Below are 18317 nucleotides of genomic sequence, written 5' to 3'. Positions count from 1 at the left end.
GATCTGCAATTTTATTTTGCTAAATTTAATTAAGCCAACATTTGTAACTCAAATCTTTGCTTCTGGGGGTCCCTGGAACAAAACATTTTGAGATGGGGGGTCCGTGGCCAAATACATATCAGTTTGGGGGTCCTTAACATGAAAAGGTTTGCGAACCTCTGATATTATAGCAACATAAGTTTTTTTTTTTAAACTGCACACTTTGTGCGCTATGAGCTTGTATATCTGCTATTTTTCAAAAGTCAAAGAAATCTTAAAACGACACACACGCGTTCACGGTTTTAATGGGTTAACCACTTTTAACGTTTACGTTTTGGGTATCTCAATTTTGGGCATGTCATTATATCTATATATATATATATATATGTACTTTTTTCAACTAGCTCACAACGGTGCTTATACTGTAGGTCAGCTATTGTTTGAATAATTTAGATTTTTTTTGTGGTTACGTGGCTCAGTGGTTAAATGGTTAAATAGGTTGCAATGGTTTTTTGTTTGTGTTTGTTATTTTTTGTTTTTTTTGTCACAAATCATACAAGCATCTGGAAAAATATGCTTGTTGGAAAGACCTGTCTCTCTCTGTTAACGGCCTTGAAATGAGCGAGCATGTTGCACAAGGCATGAGATTCGCTTCCTTGCACAAAAATATCCTTGATCTGCTCTCTCACTGAAAATGAATGTGTTCTGGTATCAACACTGCTGCTCACTTTGCACTGTTTCACTTTTAATCTGTAATCATTGGTGTGGGTGTTCACTGGGTTTTGCTTCCATGGAGGCTTGTGGTTGTGTGTGGCACGTGCACAACAATGCACGTTCCAATGTGACATGTTCACGTCTCCATATATCTGACCTCTCTCTCTCTCTCTCTCTCTCTCTCTCTCTCTCTCTACCTCTCTCTTTCTCTCTCTCACTCTATCCCTCTCTTTTTCTCTCTCACTCCCTTCCTCTCCTCTCTCTCTCTGACTATCCCTCTTTCTTTCTCTCTCTGTCCCTCTTTCTCTCCCTCTATCCCTCTCTTTCTCTCTCTCCCACTCTCTCACTCACTCTCTCTCTCTCTCTCTCTCGCTCTCTCTCTCTCTCTCTGTGTCTCGCTCTCTCTCTCTCTCTGTCTCTCTCTCTATGTCTGTCTGTCTGTCTGTCTCACTCACTCACTCACTCACTCACTCACTCACTCACTCACTCACTCACTCACTCACTCACTCACTCACTCACTCACTCACTCTCTCTCACTCTAACCCTCTTTCTCTCTCTATCTCTCTGTCCTTCCCTACCTCTCTCTCTCTCCTCTCTCTATCTCTCTATCTCTCTCTCTCTCTCTCTCTCTCTCCTCTCTGTGTGTCTCGCTCTCTCTCTCTCTCTCTCTCTCTCTCTCTCTCTCTCTCTCTCGCTCTCTCTGTCTCTCTCTCTCTCTCTCTCTCTCTCTCTCTCTCTCTCTCTCTCTCTCTCTCTCTCTCTCTCTCTGTCTCTCTCTCTCTCTCTCTCTCTCTCCCTCCCTCCCCAGGATCCCTCAGTGGCAGCACCAGTGCAGAGCTGTGTGTGACGGTGGTCGCTCCATCAGACGGCGTGGACCAGGTCTCTCCCACCATGCCTCGTGCCACAAAGAACCGCGTCTCCGGGAAGCTCCGCCGCTCGGCCAGCGCCATCAGCAAATCCTCCAACTGAACTCTTCATCCCTCCTCCTCCTCACCCTCCTCACTCTTGATTGGCTACTACGCCCCCTCGCGACTGCAGAGTTTTTATGTGTGATATCGTTTGTCTGTCTGTCTGTCCGTCTGTCTGTCTGTATGTGTCATGTAGACACATAACTGGAGCACATTGCAATTTAGTGTTTTTTTAATTTAAGTGGCATTTATCGATGACTCTGGAAACATTTCCGTTTTAGTTTTCGCCCGTTCAGCTGCTTAACTACATGAACCCTAGCGTCCCTATTCTGGGGGGGGGGGGGGGGGGGGGGGGGCATATGGCGGCAAAAAGTAGCCGATCTACAAGCTCACAACATATGTTGCGGCATGCTTGTGAGCTTCGTAGAGCGGCTATTGTTGTTTAGTTTTTTTGCCGAATAGTTTTGGTTGCCGAGGGAAATACTAGCGGACCTAGTACGGAGCCCTGTGGCACCCCGGGTCAACAACTACGTACACATTAGGGTTGAAGTGGTTTTATAATTGAGGCGGGAAACGTGAAGACTTTAAGCTATTTATGTTCCTTCAATGCAAAGTTTCAGCTGAAGAATCGGAGCGATGTAGGAACCCCCCATGATGACTGATGCAAGTCGTTAAGTCAAACCCTGTGATGATAAAAATGTTCCCTTGTTGTTGTTGTACACAATAATGTCTTAAAGAGCCTATACGGTAGCGCACTCAGGCTTTCATTTATACTCTGCGGTATGACGTTAGTCATAGCGACACGTTGTTAGCGGCGATGTTATGCGTTGGAGTATAAATCAAGCTCAAAAAGCTACAATCCAGAACTTATTTGAATGAATAAAACGTTTTATTTTAACCAATCTGCATGGTAGAGAGTGTTAATACAATATCACTATACCGCCCTACAAAGCCAACGTGCAGTAACTACGTTTTTTTGTTGGACACACTGACTTAATAATGTATCCCACAAAGGTCAAATTAGCTTGTTGTGATTTTGGGGCGATAAACAGATACTTCAAGAACAGACGTACAAATAGTGTAATATCACTTATATGCCGATTAAAACCCATTTGGCCGGCCAATTGAAACACTTTTAACCCATTAAGGCCTGAGGTTCCGATTCTACAAATGTCTTCTAAATCCTATAACAGTTTTCTGAAAAACATATGTTGTCATGTCAGTGGTTCTCAAACTGTATTTTGGCCACGGACCCCCAACTCAAAATATTTTGTTCCAGGGACCCCTAGAAGCAAAGATTTGAGTTACAAATCGCTTTAAAAATGTATATTTTCAAAGATTTGCAAGAATTTTCACGATTTTGAAAAAAAAAAAAAAAATAGCCAAAACTATAAAATAATGGTTTAAGTGGTTACACAGATGGGCTAAACCCTTTTATCGGTTAAATTATTTGCTTAGTTACTGCACTCTGGCTTTGTAGGGCAGTATAGTACATCTGCAGTGGCTGGAGGTTTGGTCTCCCTATATATACTCTTCCATTGAGACATTCAGGCTTCGTCCACACGTACACGGGTATTTTCATAAACGCAGATATTTCGTTTTCGTTTTTGAAAACCTCCGCGTCTACACGGCCCTGTTTAAAAAAATCTCTCTGTCCACACGACAACGGCTAAACGTTACACGACCCATGCAAAAACTCCGTTTACCGTGTCCACACGGGAACACATAGCCGGAGTTTTTAAAAATCTACACTGTGGCAGGAGTTTTCCAAAAGATGCGTTTACATGGAGCAAAAACGCGTTTGCGTGTGGACGAACCCCCCAAAACGCATATAAAAAGCTACGTTTATGAAAATACCCGTGTACGTGTGGACGAAGCCTTAGACCCTGGTCTCAGGTCGGGGGACACCTATACTGGTTGACAAGTAGTACTGCCCGAAGCTCATACTGTACATACGCCCCCAACATCTCCCCCCTGGTCAACAATTGGGGGATTCCCTCTTCCTCCTCCTGGATGAGCGGAAGATGTTTTGGTTTCCTATACATGGGGTTTGAATCCCTGGTGTTAATAGTTAGCAATTATACCTCTCTTCTGCGTCAGGATTTGTAAAAAAAAAATAAGGATTGTAGCTTTACAGGAACGGGTGCTTCTTGCATGCTGTCCTTTGCGTGACGCAAAAAAAAAAAAAAAAAAAAACATTAAGCACTGAACAGGACAGCTGTACATTTCACCAGGCTAACACTGGGGCTCAATGAGAAAAAGGCATTTCTCATCTTTCTGTACCGAGTTTGACCTCCTGCTGAGGTGTGTCCTGCTGATGAACCCACATCTCTGCTCTGTCTTATCACTGTAGTTCTCACACTTTTTTTGTGCCAAGGACCCCCAAATGTATATATATTTGCCCACGGACCCCTATCTGAAAAGGTCCCCCCCCCACCACCAGAAGAGAAGATTTATGTTAAAAATACAAAATGATTCAAAGTTTTCCAAATACTTCCAAGATTCTTCAACAAATGTTCACAAATACCAGATGTACAAGCTCGCAGCATGTGGGTTTGTATATCTGCTACTTTTGAATAGTGGCGCATTTGGTTCCATTTGTACACTGTCAATAGGTCCGTGGGCCTAATCAATGCATGTACCAAAACTCGGGCATCCTTTGAAATGAGAAAGTTTGAGAACCACTGATGTATTGATGTATATGTACGGTGGATGTCTTTCTTGTGGGGGCTTGGTGCCCCGTGCGCGCGATCCCAAAACCTATACCGCTTGTGCAAGGACGCGCTGTGATTGGCCAGTACGCTTGTGCAAGGATGTGCCGTGATTGGCCAGTTGGGGGCAAACACTCTCGCCAAAACATTCTGTGCCTATGGGTACATAACTCGAACGGCGCTGAGTCGGCTCAAGCGAACGGCGCAAGGTTCGGCACGGCAACTTGCGCGCTTTAGCTCGCTCGGTGATGCCTCTCGTGGCTCAAGATCGCTTGAGACGGCGCGCCTCCGTCGCGGTCAAAAACTATACTTTATCGGCCCAAAGAAAAGGCCCGCAGATGTTGTAGGCGAGAGGCACTTCCACCTTGGTCACAGAAGCATGCCGTGGTTTCTAGCACAAGCGGTATAGGCTTTAGTATGTCGCGCCCCAGAGCCGTTGTTCGTTGCTGTGGACAATTCTCCTCCACCCCCAGTGGAGAGGAAGAGGACTGCAGCCTGATGTATATCTGGCTGTGCGGCGGGGGGGGGGGGGGGGGGGGGGGGCGTGTCTCACTCACGCAGCCACGTATATAAATCAAGTCAGACTCTCAGTAGGAAGAGGTCCTTTCTTTATGCCCACGTTCAGACTGGCAGCCCAAAATCCAGCCCAGATCTGATTTGTTGGCCTATATATATACAGATTTGGAATCGCGTTGTTTGTTATGCAGTCTTGGAACAGCTAATGGAAATTTAACAGTTTCCATGGACTTGTTGTTCAGACTGCATGAAAACAATCCAACTCCAATCTGGATTGAAAAAAACAGATTTTGGGCTTCCAGTCTGAACAGGGTTTTAACCCCTTGAGACCTGGAACGCATCTGTGTCACTTTAGATTTCTTTGGCTATTCAAAAATAGCAGATGTACAAGCTCATAGCGCGGCACCGAGTGCCGCGCTATGAGCTTGTAGATCTGCTATTTTTGAAAAATCTTGAAAGAAAAATGTCTTCGATTTTTTTCAAAAAAGTTTTAGGATTTAGATTTTTGTAAGAATCGCCTCAGGTCTTAATGGGGTTAAGACACACTTCCTGCTAACGGAGAGCGGAAGAGTGGACATAACGTACATATAGCAGGAGGCTGGCTTTTAATCTCGTTGAACCCGGAAGCGGACAATCAAGCGATGTCTTTTCCAGCCTGAGCATTATAATTAAAATTAGCTTGTTGTGATTGTTTAGTTTTTTTTTTGTTGACTTATTTTTATTTAAATTGATTATTTTGTCTTTTTTTGTTTCTTGTTGTTTTTCTCGTTTTTAAACGAATTCCGATGGATTCTTGTGACACTTTGATTCATGCTACTCTGCTGGAATGAGGAAACACTGCGCAACGTAATCGTTTTCTGATGTCGTTAACTTGGTCTCATATCCCGTAATCGAATAAGCCTCAAACCACCCCCCCTGCCCCCCCCCCCCGCCCCCCCCGGTCTCTTCCTCCGTCCATCGTTCGTCTCGGTCTCTCCGTGACGCTCGACGACCACATTCCAACGTCACACACACTGATGATGACACGTTTTTGCACTCACTTGTCATTGATATAAAAACTACCATTGAATGTTTTCAGTCTTTATATTCTTGGATGTATAAGTTGCTTTAAGAAAGAAGAAGAGGAGAAAAAAAAGTCGTTTTCAGATGTTTTTTTCGATGTACATACAGAGTCGTATTTGATGATTGATTTATTTTGCTGTCGTGTCGTATTGATGTATCCATGTTGCTGTTAAGATGAAAAGAAAGAGAAAACACACAAAAATTTCCGCCGGAGCCTCAGGTGACTCTTTAAATCCATGCACTGGTGTGTGTGTGTGTACGTGTGTGTGTGTGTGTGTGTGTGTGTGTGTGTGTGTGTGTGTGCGGCGTGTGTGTAATGTTGCCCTCGCGCCCACTTCCTCCTCTTCATCCCTTAATCGGATTTCTTTCGTCTCTCGTCTTCATTTGGTGAGACGGTGAACGGACGGCCCCCTTCCGCTGCCACATCTCTTCATTTAGCAAAAACAACTGTTGTGCTTCCTTGCTCTGTGTGTGTGTGTGTGTGTGTGTGTGTGTGTGTGTGTGTGTGTGTGTGTGTGTGTGTGTGTGTGTGTGTGTGTGTGTGTGTGTGTGTGTGTGTGTGTGTGTGTGTGTGTGTGTGTGTGTGTGTACTTGTAATACTATACTTGTGGGTAAAGTATTGTAGAACATTTTTCCTGGCCCTCTAACTAACGAGAAATGGTTGTTTTTTATTCCTGGTTAAAAAAGATTTGGGGGAGTTTTAGACTTGCAATTAGGAAAGGGTTCAGGTTAGGGCTTAGAAATGTTGGAGTTTTGCCTGATTTATGCTTGACAATGGCGCACAATATCAAAATAATAATTTCCTTATATCGTCTCTGTCGTATGGAAACCTCATATTGTCCAAAACTGTTACTTTTCAGGATTCAAATTCAAAAATAGCAAAAGTAGCAGATCTACAAGCTCGAAACGCGGCGCGAAGCGACTTTTGATGCTTTTGTGTGACGCTGTGGTATGATCAAGTAGGGCGTTAATTTACAGGGAAAAAACTATGGAGATAGGAGGTTTCTGCCTGACAACAACGATATGTTGATGTCGTCACAAGTATAGTAATACAAGTGTGTGTGTGTGTGTGGGTGTGGGTGGGTGTCTAATTTTTGTTCATAAACCTTCTGCTCGTTCTCTCTCTCTCTCTCTCTCTGTGTGTGAATGGAATCAAATGTAACATCAGCTCCTCTTTCCCATGACACGCCCCTCGAGGAGGTGGGGGTGGGGGTGGGGGGGTTAGGCTAGGTTAGGTGGCATGCCAGAGCTGAAACTCTTCCTAGCAACAACAGAGCCAAGCTGGCGTCTCCCTCTCTACCTCATCTGCTCCCAAACCCCCCCCCCCCCCCCCTCTTCCCACTGTATACCTGCCCATTTGGGTCGTCATGGTAGCCAGGTGTTACCCACCCCCCCCCCACACACACACACACACACACACACAAACACACACATTGTTAGGGCTCCGCCCCATGCTGAAACACTATCCCCATCTGTTGCACTACTCCACTGTTTCCCAAACAGCGGGTCGGGACCCATATGTGTGTCGCGGACCAATTTTTATGGGTCGCGAGGAAATACCCCTTTATTAAAAAAAAAAAAAAAAGTCAATAGATTCCCAAAAATATCACAATTTTTCATGTTAAAAACAAATTCAAACGTTTTATTTTTTCAAAAGAATTCCATTTAAAAAAAATCCATTTCCAATTAGAGAGGACAAAAGTATTTTTAAGAAGTAGTGAAAATCAGCAGATCTACACGTGTAGATCGGCTGTTTTCACTAGTTTCGGTCCCGGAGAGACATCAAATTTCTCTGTTGGGTCTCGAGCTTTTTGGGAACCACTGCACTACTCTGTCTTACCTTTCACCTCCTCCTCCTCCTCCTCCTCCTCGCATTCTGCTCCGTTAACTCACATTTTGTCCGTCCATTCCCACCATACCTTTATAACGTCCATAATACGGGATACGTTACCATACCGTTTGTTTGTCTTAACGGTATACGGATCGAGTACTTTAATCGTGCAAGTATATGCGATCTGTGCCGTGTGTAAAATGTATGGGATCTGTGCCATGTGTTTATCGTACGGTATACACCGTACCGTACATTAAAGGAGGATTCCAGACTAGCCTTTTTCTTACCTTTTTATATGATGTTATTATATACTAGAACGAGTGTTACAGTAGAAACGTTTAACCCATTAAGACCTGAGGCGATTCTTTAAAAAAATCTAAATCCTAACAGTTTTTGGGGAAAAAAAAAGAATTTCCCCCCAAGATTAAAACAAAAATAGCAGATATACAAGCTCATAGCGCGGCACTCGGTGCCGCGCTATGAGCTTGTATATCTGCTATTTTTGAATAGCCAAAGAAATCTAAAGTGACACAGATGCGTTCCCGGTCTTAATGGGTTCATAATTCCATCCCGAGTCCACCGCAGCTAAAAACATGAAAGATGGTCCTTGCGCTAAATCGCATATTTTTTTGTAGATATCTGACGTTCATATTGACAGAAAACTCTCCACAGTGTTTTTGTTAGACGCGCCCCTCCGGAAGTCTCGCGAGATGAGATTTCACCCGTGATTTCATCCAAGTCCACTTGTAAACACTACGGCGCCCCCTTTGGGACAAAAACACTGTGGCAAGGTTTCTGTCATTATGAACGTCAGATATCAAAAACTTTCCGCTCACGTTTTTAGCTGCGGTGGACTCGGGATGGAGTTATGAAAATGTTCTACCGTCCCATCAGATAAAGCTAAGAAAAAGGCTAGTCCGGAATCCTCCTTTAACGTACAGTATACAGGTTCCGTACCCGTGCATTATAACAAGGATTTGTAACACTGTGCGTTAAAAACGCATTGGGACTCGTAACCATGGGAGATTTGCCGTGTAGCTGTGTGTGTGTGTGTGTGTGTGTGTGTGTGTGTGTGTGTGTGTGTGTTTCCTACGCATTTTTCTGAAGAATGTAAAGTCATATTGACCTGAATCAGATCAATGCTTGTTGTTCACCTTTTTTCCAAAAGCCACTTTTAAAAAAAATAATCCGTCCCAGAATGAATTTAACAGGAGTTAAAGATTTTAGATTGTATAGATAGATGATGGTGTTTTGGTTAGGTTTTTGTTTTCTTTTTTCGATGAGGTCCATGTTCTTCTGTGGGAGAGTTTGAATCGTTTGCTGTGGACCTAGAACATGTATGGTGTCTTAAAGGGATAGTTCACCCAAATAATTACTTTTTTCTTATCGATTTGTCACCCCATGGAGACTTGAATTCATGCATATTTTTGTTGTTTTTGTCGCATTCCTAAGGCAATAATTTGATGACCAGCGGACCGCTGCCGTTCATCAAATGATTGGCTTAGGAATGCGACAAAAACAAAAAAAATATCCATGAATTCAAGTCTCCATGGGGTGACTAATCGATAGAGAAAAAGTAATTTTGGGGGTGAACTATCCCTTTAAACCACTTGAACCCCAACGCCCACCCCTCCTATTCTCGGGGGGCGGGTGGGGGGGGGGGGACATTCACCCCAAAACAGCAGATCTACAAGATCACAACACGTCACGTTGTGATGCCCTTGTCAGCGTGTAGATCGGCTATTTTTTGGGGCGAAGAGATTTGGTGTAGACGGGGGTGGAAAAAAGCGGTCCAAGTACACTTGTAACTCAGGTCCGTTTTACTAAGAATAGAGGGTTTTTAACCACTTAAACCCCATAATGGTAGAGCGGAGACCCTCAGAGCTCTACGCTAGTGTCTCTTCTGTTTTCTTCTGTTATTGTGGGGAAAGCTTTTGCTGAAAAAACGCGACTCGTTTGTAAAGCTTGTCGATCGGCTGTTTTCCTGCGAAAGCTTTCCTCGCGATACGGATGGCTGGGGGTTTAAGTGGTTTAAAGGAATAGCTCACCCCCAAAATTACTAATCGATATATAAAAAAAGTAATTATTTTGGGTGAACTATCCCTTTATGTGTCTTAATAATATCTAGTGGATTCTACTGGTGAAGCAGCGAAGATGTTTGTAGTTTGTAGATACTTTTCAACTCTTTCGGTTTTAGGAAAAAATCCTTGTACATTGTGTCAAATCGAGGGTCGAACCCGGTATACCCTCTCTCTCTCTCTCTCTCTCTCTCTCTGAAATATAAATATACGAATGCCTGTGTAATATAATCTTTGTAATAAGAGAGGGATGAGAAAAGAGTAAAAAAAAAAAAATGCTTGAAGATTTCATCATTTACTTGTCGACATATCAAACTGTTTTTAAAAATGACCGAACTCCTGCTATCTTTATTAGAAATGTGAAAAAAGAAAAAGAAAATCGAAACATTTCATTAAATCAATTTGAAATTCTACATGATCTTTTGTGCTTTTTTTTTGTTACTGGTTATGCAACTGAAGAGGCTTTGTAGAGAGTAGAGGGGGGGGGGCTGTGTGTGTGTGTGTGTGTGTGTGTGTGTGTGTGTGGGGGGGGGGGTCCTGACTGACATGATGCTGCAGTCGTGGGTTGGCTGACCCTGGACCAGCATCAGGGGGTAACCTGACCCTCCACCCATCTGTCTCCCTGCTGCTCTGCACCCTCTGGGGAGGTGGGGGGGGGGGGGGGCGGGTGGGGGGCTGTACAGGTGCAGTGTCTGCTGCACCTCTAGGACCACCCTACAAAAAGGATGGGACTCCATAGACCCTAATTGGACTGTATTATAAATCCCCATGTGTGTGTGAGAGAACCTTAGTGTTGCCTTATTTCAGTGGTTTTCAACCTTTTTTGCGTCAAGGACCCCCAAATTGACACATATTAGCCCACGGACCCCCATTTGAAAAGATATGCCAGGGACTCAACCATTTTGATTTCTTGGGGGTCCCAATCTACACAGTAGTATCATCATCAGTGTTCATTTAACTCTGAGAGTGTAGAAATATACGGGTCCATTTGGTTCCATTTGTACACACTCAGAGTTACAGACACACAAGGTTTAATTTAATTTGGTTCCTAACTATTAATTTGTGTGGGGGAGCCCCTGGAACCCCCTCATGGACCACTGGTGGTCCCCGGACCACTGGTTGAGAACCACTGCCTTATTTTAACGGGCTGCCACTGTTTGCTTTGCTGAAGCAGCCAACCGCTACTACTGTAAAAAAAATAAAAGATAAAACGTGAAGTGTTAATTTAACTCTGAGAGTGTACAAAATGCATGGTTGTATTTGTACCCCCACAGAGCTACAATGTTTCAAGTTACAGTTGGTTCATCATATAACAATGTTATGTTAATATGATGTATAGGCTGTTCTGAACAGAATATTTTTAATTGGGCCACAGGACTAACAATCTGTGAACATGACTCTACAACTGCTGAACTGAATGATGTCAGCAAATTATGTGACTTACTTTGCTTTTTGGACTTGTATTAATTAGAGCCTGAACTTATGATAATGATAATCATAATTTTAATAATAACAGTAATTGATAATGAATACAAATAATAATATTCTAAACCTATCCTGGATGCTTAAAGGGATAGCTCACCCCCAAAGTGACTTTTTTCCTATCGATTAGTCACCCCATGGAGACTTGAATTCATGGATATGTTTTGTTTTTGTCGCATTCCTAAGTCAATAATTTGATGACCAGCAGCGGTTCCGGTAGGAGACACAAAAAGTCTCCTTTGTGTCTCCTACCGGAACCTACCAGTCTGCTGGTCATCAATAGAAAAAAGGTTATTTTTTGGGTGAACTGTTCCTTGTGAACTATTCCTTTAAGAATTGAGTGGCATTCCAGTTTGAGTCATAAAATGTTTATGTTGCATAATATGTTTATACATTTGAATGGTGGTGTGAGGAATTGCAGTCTCATTAATTTGAGTTTAAGCTACTTCATAATTGTAAGCCTACATGTTTTTGCAGGTCAGAATCATATCAGGTGGTCAGCTGGTGAGTCCTCTCTCTCACACACGCACGGACAGGCACGCACGCACACACTCACACTCACACTCTCACTCACTCACTCATGTGGTGGAAGAATGTGGTGGAGGAAGTATACTCAAATGTTTTACTTAAGTAAAAGTATCAATACCCTATTGTAGAAATAGTCTGTTACAAGTACAAGTTCGCTATTGAAAATTTCCTTGAGTAAAAGTACAAAAGTATTGGCATAAAAATATACCTTGAGTACCAAAAGTAAAAGTACTCATTATGCAGAAGGTCCCATTTCACAAGTTTTAAAATGAATAAAATAGCAGATCTACAAGCTCACTTGCGAGGCATTGTGAGCTTGTAGATCAACCATTTTCAAATAGTCAAAGTATAGGGCTGAGGTGTTTTGTAATAATAATCTAAATCTTCAAAGTAACTAGTAATTACTATTTCAAATAATTATAGTGCAGTAAAAGTACAATATTTGCCTCTGAGATGTAGTGGAGTAGAAATAAAAGTACTGACAATTAGAAATACTCCAGTAAAGTAAAAAAAAAATCGAATAAACATCAAACATGGTACTTAAGACAGTACAGTACTTGAGTAAATGTACTTAGTTACTCTCCACCACTGGACAACGAGACTTGGGCCCATCCTCCCTGATGGATGAGGAGGTGGTGAGATGGATGTCTCAGTGATGTTGAGGAGAGAGGAGGAGGTGATAGCCTCCTCTTTGTCCTGCTGTCATGCTGCTCTGTCATGGTATTGGGGGAGAATTTATGATTGGCCTCTAAGTGCTTCTGTGTGTCTAATATCCAGCTATGATTTACTATCTGGCCTTAAATATACGGCTGATCAATCGAGAATCGATTACGCCATAACTCAGACCTGATCGTCTGTTTCCTCCTGACTCCTTAGGAGTTTATATACCTATAGCCATTATTATTAGTAGTATTATTATTATTATTATTATGCCATGTGAAACTTTGAATCATTCACGTCTTTCAGACACATTTCTAGCCACATTCTGACCTGGAAATATTAATATGGCTTTAAATAAGTTTGGTAGGCTATGGTTACCAAGGCTCCTCGAAAATTACGTTTTTTCTTCAAAATGAAATGCAAAATATAAAGATGAGGCCAATGTAATCAATTCCTCCCAAAAATGTCGCGTTAACTTTTGTTTATTTATTTGGTTAAATTAACTCAAATGGGCCCATAAATAGTATAGGCTACTAAGGAATTCACTGTGATGTAATTCTGACCCTCGTGTTTTACCACACTGATAAAGTTATTGTGGCTCAGGAAGCAATGTGTCATTTTGAAAATATTTTTTTTTATTATTTCGATAGACAACAACGATATACACATACAATCAAAGCGCTATAAAAGCCAACATTTAAGAAAATAACTTGTCCTTAAAAAAGATTGCATCTAAGTTAAGAGCTTTACGTTTTACAAGAGCTGTGTGGAGATTGAAAGATTATTAAAAACCGAACCCACGTACAATTTTTATCACAACTCATAAATTTGACAAAAATAACAAAAACAAAAAACAAACCATTTGGCTACGACATGTAAACTGCCCGAACGATTATTTCACAGGATAAATCACACAACACAATAATAAGTTACATAAAATAATTAGAATAAATAAATAAATAAAATTATGATGAAAATATTGCAACAATCTTCAATAATAAAATATGTGCCAGGCATTCAAAATTAAAACAATCTAAGTTGACTTTTTAAGGCAGGTGTACAGCGGGTTTTGGATGTGTATTTCTGCTATTCTTCTGACTAGGTCGTATTTCTAAAGGCATTTGAGGCGACTAAAAAGGGAATTCTGATATCTAGACAAAAGTTGATGAGTTTCTGTCATTCACGAACTAGCATAAAGCTATACAGTGATATACAGCAATCACAGTCGGTGAATTCAAAAAGGCTTTTTTGATGGAAGTTTAAAAAATAATTTAAAAACAAAAACAAGATTCATGGGAATTGAAACATTTCTTAGGTCTAGAAGCTATAATTGAGCACATGTGCTGTTCTAGAAAAATACCCTTTAACAGTCTATTGAATTATTTTTTTTGTTGATAAAACTAGTTTTGAGGACGAAAGAAATCCCAAAATATAGGCCTATATAATAATGTAATTCAAGATATAGATAAGCATTCGACAATCACTGATTGGCATGATGAAAAAAGACACCCCATGAATTGAAACACCATTTAAATATCGAGTTACCGCATCAGGCCTTCACCCGGCCGACCTTATGGCAATGGAACAAGCGTCACACAGAACGGGGTTTTTCTTTCTTTTCTTGTCAAAGCCACGTTTTCCCCGTAAAAGGCACGAGTTTTAGCCTATAATTTATACTGCCAGTATACCACAGTGATTCTCAACCTTTTGTTACATTTCGAGGATCCCCATTTTGAAAGATTATCTATTTATTTTTGAATCTCTGGGAGCCCAATCTAAGACCATTTTGTTGATAGATAATGATTTGGTCCATAATTATTTTCGGTATAGGTATTTGTAGGCTATAGTAGTGAGTGATAACAGTGAAGCTCTGATCAAAACAGACATTCTTGTATACATTCTCTAGTGGTATTTACTTGTTGTTCGTGTAGTAGCCTAATAAAGGTGAAGATTAACTATCAATCATTTAGCATGGGGGACCCCCCTGTCTGGAACCCCAGGGGGGTTCCAGACAGGGGGGTCCCCCATGCTAAATGATTGAGAACCCCACGGACCCCCTCACGTTGAGAACCACTGCCGTAGTAGCCTACAACGGTGTCACTTCTTGCCTAAAAAAAACAAGTGGAACAGATCTGTTCTCTTTTTTTTACGCATGAAGCGGCGCGCCGTGCATGGTGCGTGACGGAGTACAAATGAAGGGTTTCTCTCTCTCTCTTCATGTGTTCAGCAGGCGGGTCGCACGGGCATCTGGAGCAGGATCACCTGGCGGTTCTCCGACGGGTGGCACTTGTTGATGTGCCGGGTGAGCCCCGGCGAGCTGTACAGCGTGGCGGGGCAGTACTTGCACGGGTACACCTGGGCTGAGTGCATGAGACGCAGGTGTCTCTCCTGGCCGGCCCGGGTGGTGAAGCTCTCCCCGCACACGGGGCACAGCAGGCGGTCCACGGGACTCAGGTTCAGCGGGCTTTGGTTTGAGTTGGTCTCCTCTGAAGAGGAGGAGGATGAGGAGGATGATGATGATAATAATGAGGATGATGGAGCCTGGTGCTCTTCCTCCACGCGCTCCATCACGTTGTTTTGAAAAGCGTGCTCCTCCAGGATCTTCTTCTGCAAGGCTTGGTGTCCCAGGACGTGTTTTCTTAGGTACGCCTGACGCTTAAACCTCTTCCCACAGTACTGACAGTCGTACAGACCGTCCTCGGAGCCGGACTCGGACAGGCCGGGACTCGGGGTGTCCCTGTCGCTCAGCAGCTCCACTCTCATGTCTTTGGCTTCCTCGGAGGACGAGGCGGACTTCATCGCGCCGCCCGGGGGCATTATTTTGGCCATTTCGGATTTGACGCCCTGCTGCTGTGCGCCCGGCGGCATCCCCACCCCGCCCCCCGCTGCGCCCCCCACCGCGGTGGTCCTGGGCTTGTGCCAGCGGCGGTGGGAGGCGAGGTTCGCCGGACAGCTGAACATCTTATCGCACTCCGGGCAGCGGTACTCGACCCGCACGATGCGAGAACACTTGTGCTGGGCCAGGGAGAAGGGGTCCGCGTAGGCCTCCTTGCACAGCTGGCACACGAACTCCCCGAGAGGCTGGCCTCCGACGGACGCCGGCTTCACCTCCAACGGTCCCTCTTTGATCTTGAGACCGAGGACGGGCGACGTCGTCATCTCGTCCTCGAAGTTGAGTTTCCTAATGGCTTTGGGTTTCTTCGAGGCGGGTTTGGTCTTGCGCTCCGCCGTGCCGTCCGCCCCGGCGGGCCTCTTGGTCCCTCCGGTCCTGGCGGCCGTGCTGGCCGGGACGGCGGCGGGGACGATGATGGAGCTGCTGCTGGTGGTCCCGCTGCGGGAGCTGTTGCTGGTGCCGATCTTCAGGTCCACGGGGGCAAACAGGAGGTGGTCGAGGCTGGAGGAGGAGGAGGAGAGGGAGGCGGGGGTGGGGAATGACTCGGCGGAAACGGGCGAGCCCAGGTTTAAACTTCGCTCGAAATATCCTCCCCTGTGGTCGTGGTGCTCCTTGCTGACGGGCCGGGTGGGGCTGTAGAGGGCCTGGTACACCGCCTCGGGGTCCGCGCCGAACTGCGCCGGTTTCTCCAGCCTGGGAACGGCCGAGGAGTGATGCGGCGCGTCAGCGGCGATGTCCGGCGACGCTGCGGCCGCGCGGCGGCGGTGGTCCGCCGGGCTGCAGGACCCCTCCTCTGACACCGGCGGGGAGATGGATGAGGGCTGGTGGTAGTGAGGGGGGAAGGCGGCTGGGGTGAGGTGGTGATGGAGGAGGTGGTGGTGGTGGTGCTCCTGATGGGGGTCATCTTCGTCTGACCGCGTCCTGTAGGAAACATGTGCGGATTTCTTGTTTCTTTTCACCAGGAATCCTTTGGGCATCTTAACGGCAGAAAGGCACTGAGGAGGAGGAGGAGGAAGAGGAGAGGAGGAGGAGGAGGAGAAGCGGCCGACGTGTCGATGGATCCAGGTTTAGTTTTTAAAAAATGATGGAAACCCAAATAGGAGGCTTGTGTGTGTGACTTTTATCTCTCTCTCCTCTCAATCGATCCTTTTCTGTTGCTGCTGAAATGTTTTCGTCTCCCAGGCATCATAGCTGCACTCTTTTTATGCCGGAATGATGCTATTGTTCTCGCCCCCCTGTTGCAGCATCCACCTCCGCCGGCCAATCACAGGAGAGCCCTGCATCCCGGCGGATTGGGCTGGTGGGCGGGGTTCCAGAGAGGCCGGTGGTTCTGGGTTGGATGTCGTTGGATGTTGTGCAGAGATAGCTCAGCAGATGTACTACACCGAGGTTTATTACATTAGTGTGTGTGTGTGTGTGTGTGTGTGTGTGTGTGTGTGTGTGTGTGTGTGTGTGTGTGTGTGTGTGTGTGTGTGTGTGTGTGTGTGTGTGTGTGTGTGTGTGTGTGTGTGTGTGTGTGTGTGTGACCCCTCCCTCCTCCTGCCCTCCCCTCTCCCTTCTCCTTCCCGACGGAGGCACACGCCGGGCCCTCCTCTTTTTACGGTCTGATGGCTCCCTATACAAATGCACACGTGCCATGGCTTTGTGGCTCCCCTCTGGGGGGTGTGGAGTGGGGGGGCTCTTGGGGTGGGGTGGGGGGGCCCTCTGGGGGGCCACAGAGCTGCCAAAAGGAAATGTCCGTCAGTGCCACGACGATCATCAGAATTCAGAATTAATTTAAGACGGGGAAAGAAAAACATCATTAAATGTTTCGATGAATTGAATACACATGCAGGACCCCAATGGAAAGTGAAGTGAGTGCTTTCTTGGGCTTTGATCCTTTTAGCATGCTTTTTGTATTTAAGTGTAGGCCTACTTTTTGTGCTTTTTTGTTGTTGCAAACTGTTAATAAAGTATTCAATCAATCAATCAATCAATCAATCAAATAGGAGCTTGTTTGTCTCAACACTAATCTTAAAGTTACGGTCGGTTTTAATATTATTAAACTGAGACATAGCCTACTCCTATCGATATCTATACTGCATATATACAGCAATAATAATGTGTGCGTGTTGTGCAGTTTTAAGTTAGGATAAGCTGATCTTTTGTGTGTATCTATATATATATGATTTCAATAGTTTACTTTATTCGCCTGTGCGCATTTTGGACTCTTGTTTTTGGTGCATGTTTTTACGCACAGAGAGCGATGCTTATAAACGCAGTATAGCTACTCAAAACTATAACCTCTTCAGCCATTTAGCTCTCTGTTTTATTACACGTTTCATAACGGCTGCTTTCAGAGGCAGGAATAGATCTTTGTTTGGGGCACGTGTCTGTCTCGGTAGTTTAACTGGACATATAAATCAGACATCATCTCTCTGCATACATAAGTAATCAGAAAGAGAGCCTCTAGGTCTCTTTGTGGCCCGTCTGCCCACGCTGTGTGAAAGGCACATTGACCCCTTCAGTGTGAAACGGGACTCACGGCCAATCTGGCCCACAGCGAGGCGCGTGCTGCGCCACGCGTGCGTGCGCGAGACAAAAGGAGCCCAAGGGCCCCCACTGTGTTGTTGCGCCGCGCGCCGCCGCTTGTGTTGTAAAATGCTGCTGCATAGATAATTCCACAGCGAAATGTAAAGAGCTTTAATGTCTGCTGTCTGTCTGAGTGCTGATGGCTTTGGCTTGGTAAGACATTCTTACTAAGAATGTAGTGCAGTCCATGCAATACCGGGTGGGTTTAATACATATATAAGCTGTGTATAAGCTTAATTCCACTTAATTCTAACTGGGTTTAACTTAAATAATTGTTTTGTTTTGAGTAAATCATTTTCAGAATATTCTATTTTATTAGGACTAGATATGTATTGGCCTACAACGATGAATAAGTCCTATACATCCTTTAACGGTTAAATAAAT

General features: G+C 44.3%; 2 protein-coding genes across 5 annotated transcripts in view; one reads left to right on the top strand and one right to left on the bottom strand.

Moving 5' to 3' along the window:
* ralgapa2 (Ral GTPase activating protein catalytic subunit alpha 2) overlaps positions 1-18317 on the top strand; it is a 252180-nt gene that overhangs the window by 228151 nt on the left and 5712 nt on the right. For 2 of the 4 annotated variants that reach the window (XM_084045660.1, XM_084045658.1), the window contains one exon: positions 1502-2896. In XM_084045660.1, the coding sequence (XP_083901786.1) occupies positions 1502-1662 (161 nt within the window). In that variant the 3' untranslated portion in view covers positions 1663-2896. Of the gene's footprint in view, positions 1-1501; positions 2897-18317 lie in introns of those variants that run through there. The other 2 variants (XR_014599889.1, XM_084045659.1) reach the window with 2 other exon arrangements.
* Positions 14651-16505, bottom strand: insm1b (insulinoma-associated 1b). Its single transcript, XM_084045682.1, has one exon. It carries the CDS (start codon positions 16337-16339, stop codon positions 14693-14695), a length of 1647 nt encoding a protein of 548 aa, XP_083901808.1. The 5' UTR covers positions 16340-16505; the 3' UTR covers positions 14651-14692.

Source organism: Gymnoscopelus microlampas, assembly GCF_963454915.1.
Source record: "Gymnoscopelus microlampas genome assembly, chromosome: 20".
In the NCBI taxonomy this organism is placed as follows: Eukaryota; Metazoa; Chordata; class Actinopteri; order Myctophiformes; family Myctophidae; genus Gymnoscopelus; species Gymnoscopelus microlampas.
Note: the sequence above shows the minus strand (reverse complement) of the source record. Positions and strands in the feature narration are given on the sequence as shown.

Coding starts and splice junctions, on each gene's coding strand:
- insm1b (XM_084045682.1), bottom strand. CDS start 16,339: ATGCCCAAAGGATTCCTGGTGAAAAGAAACAAGAAATCCGCACATGTT.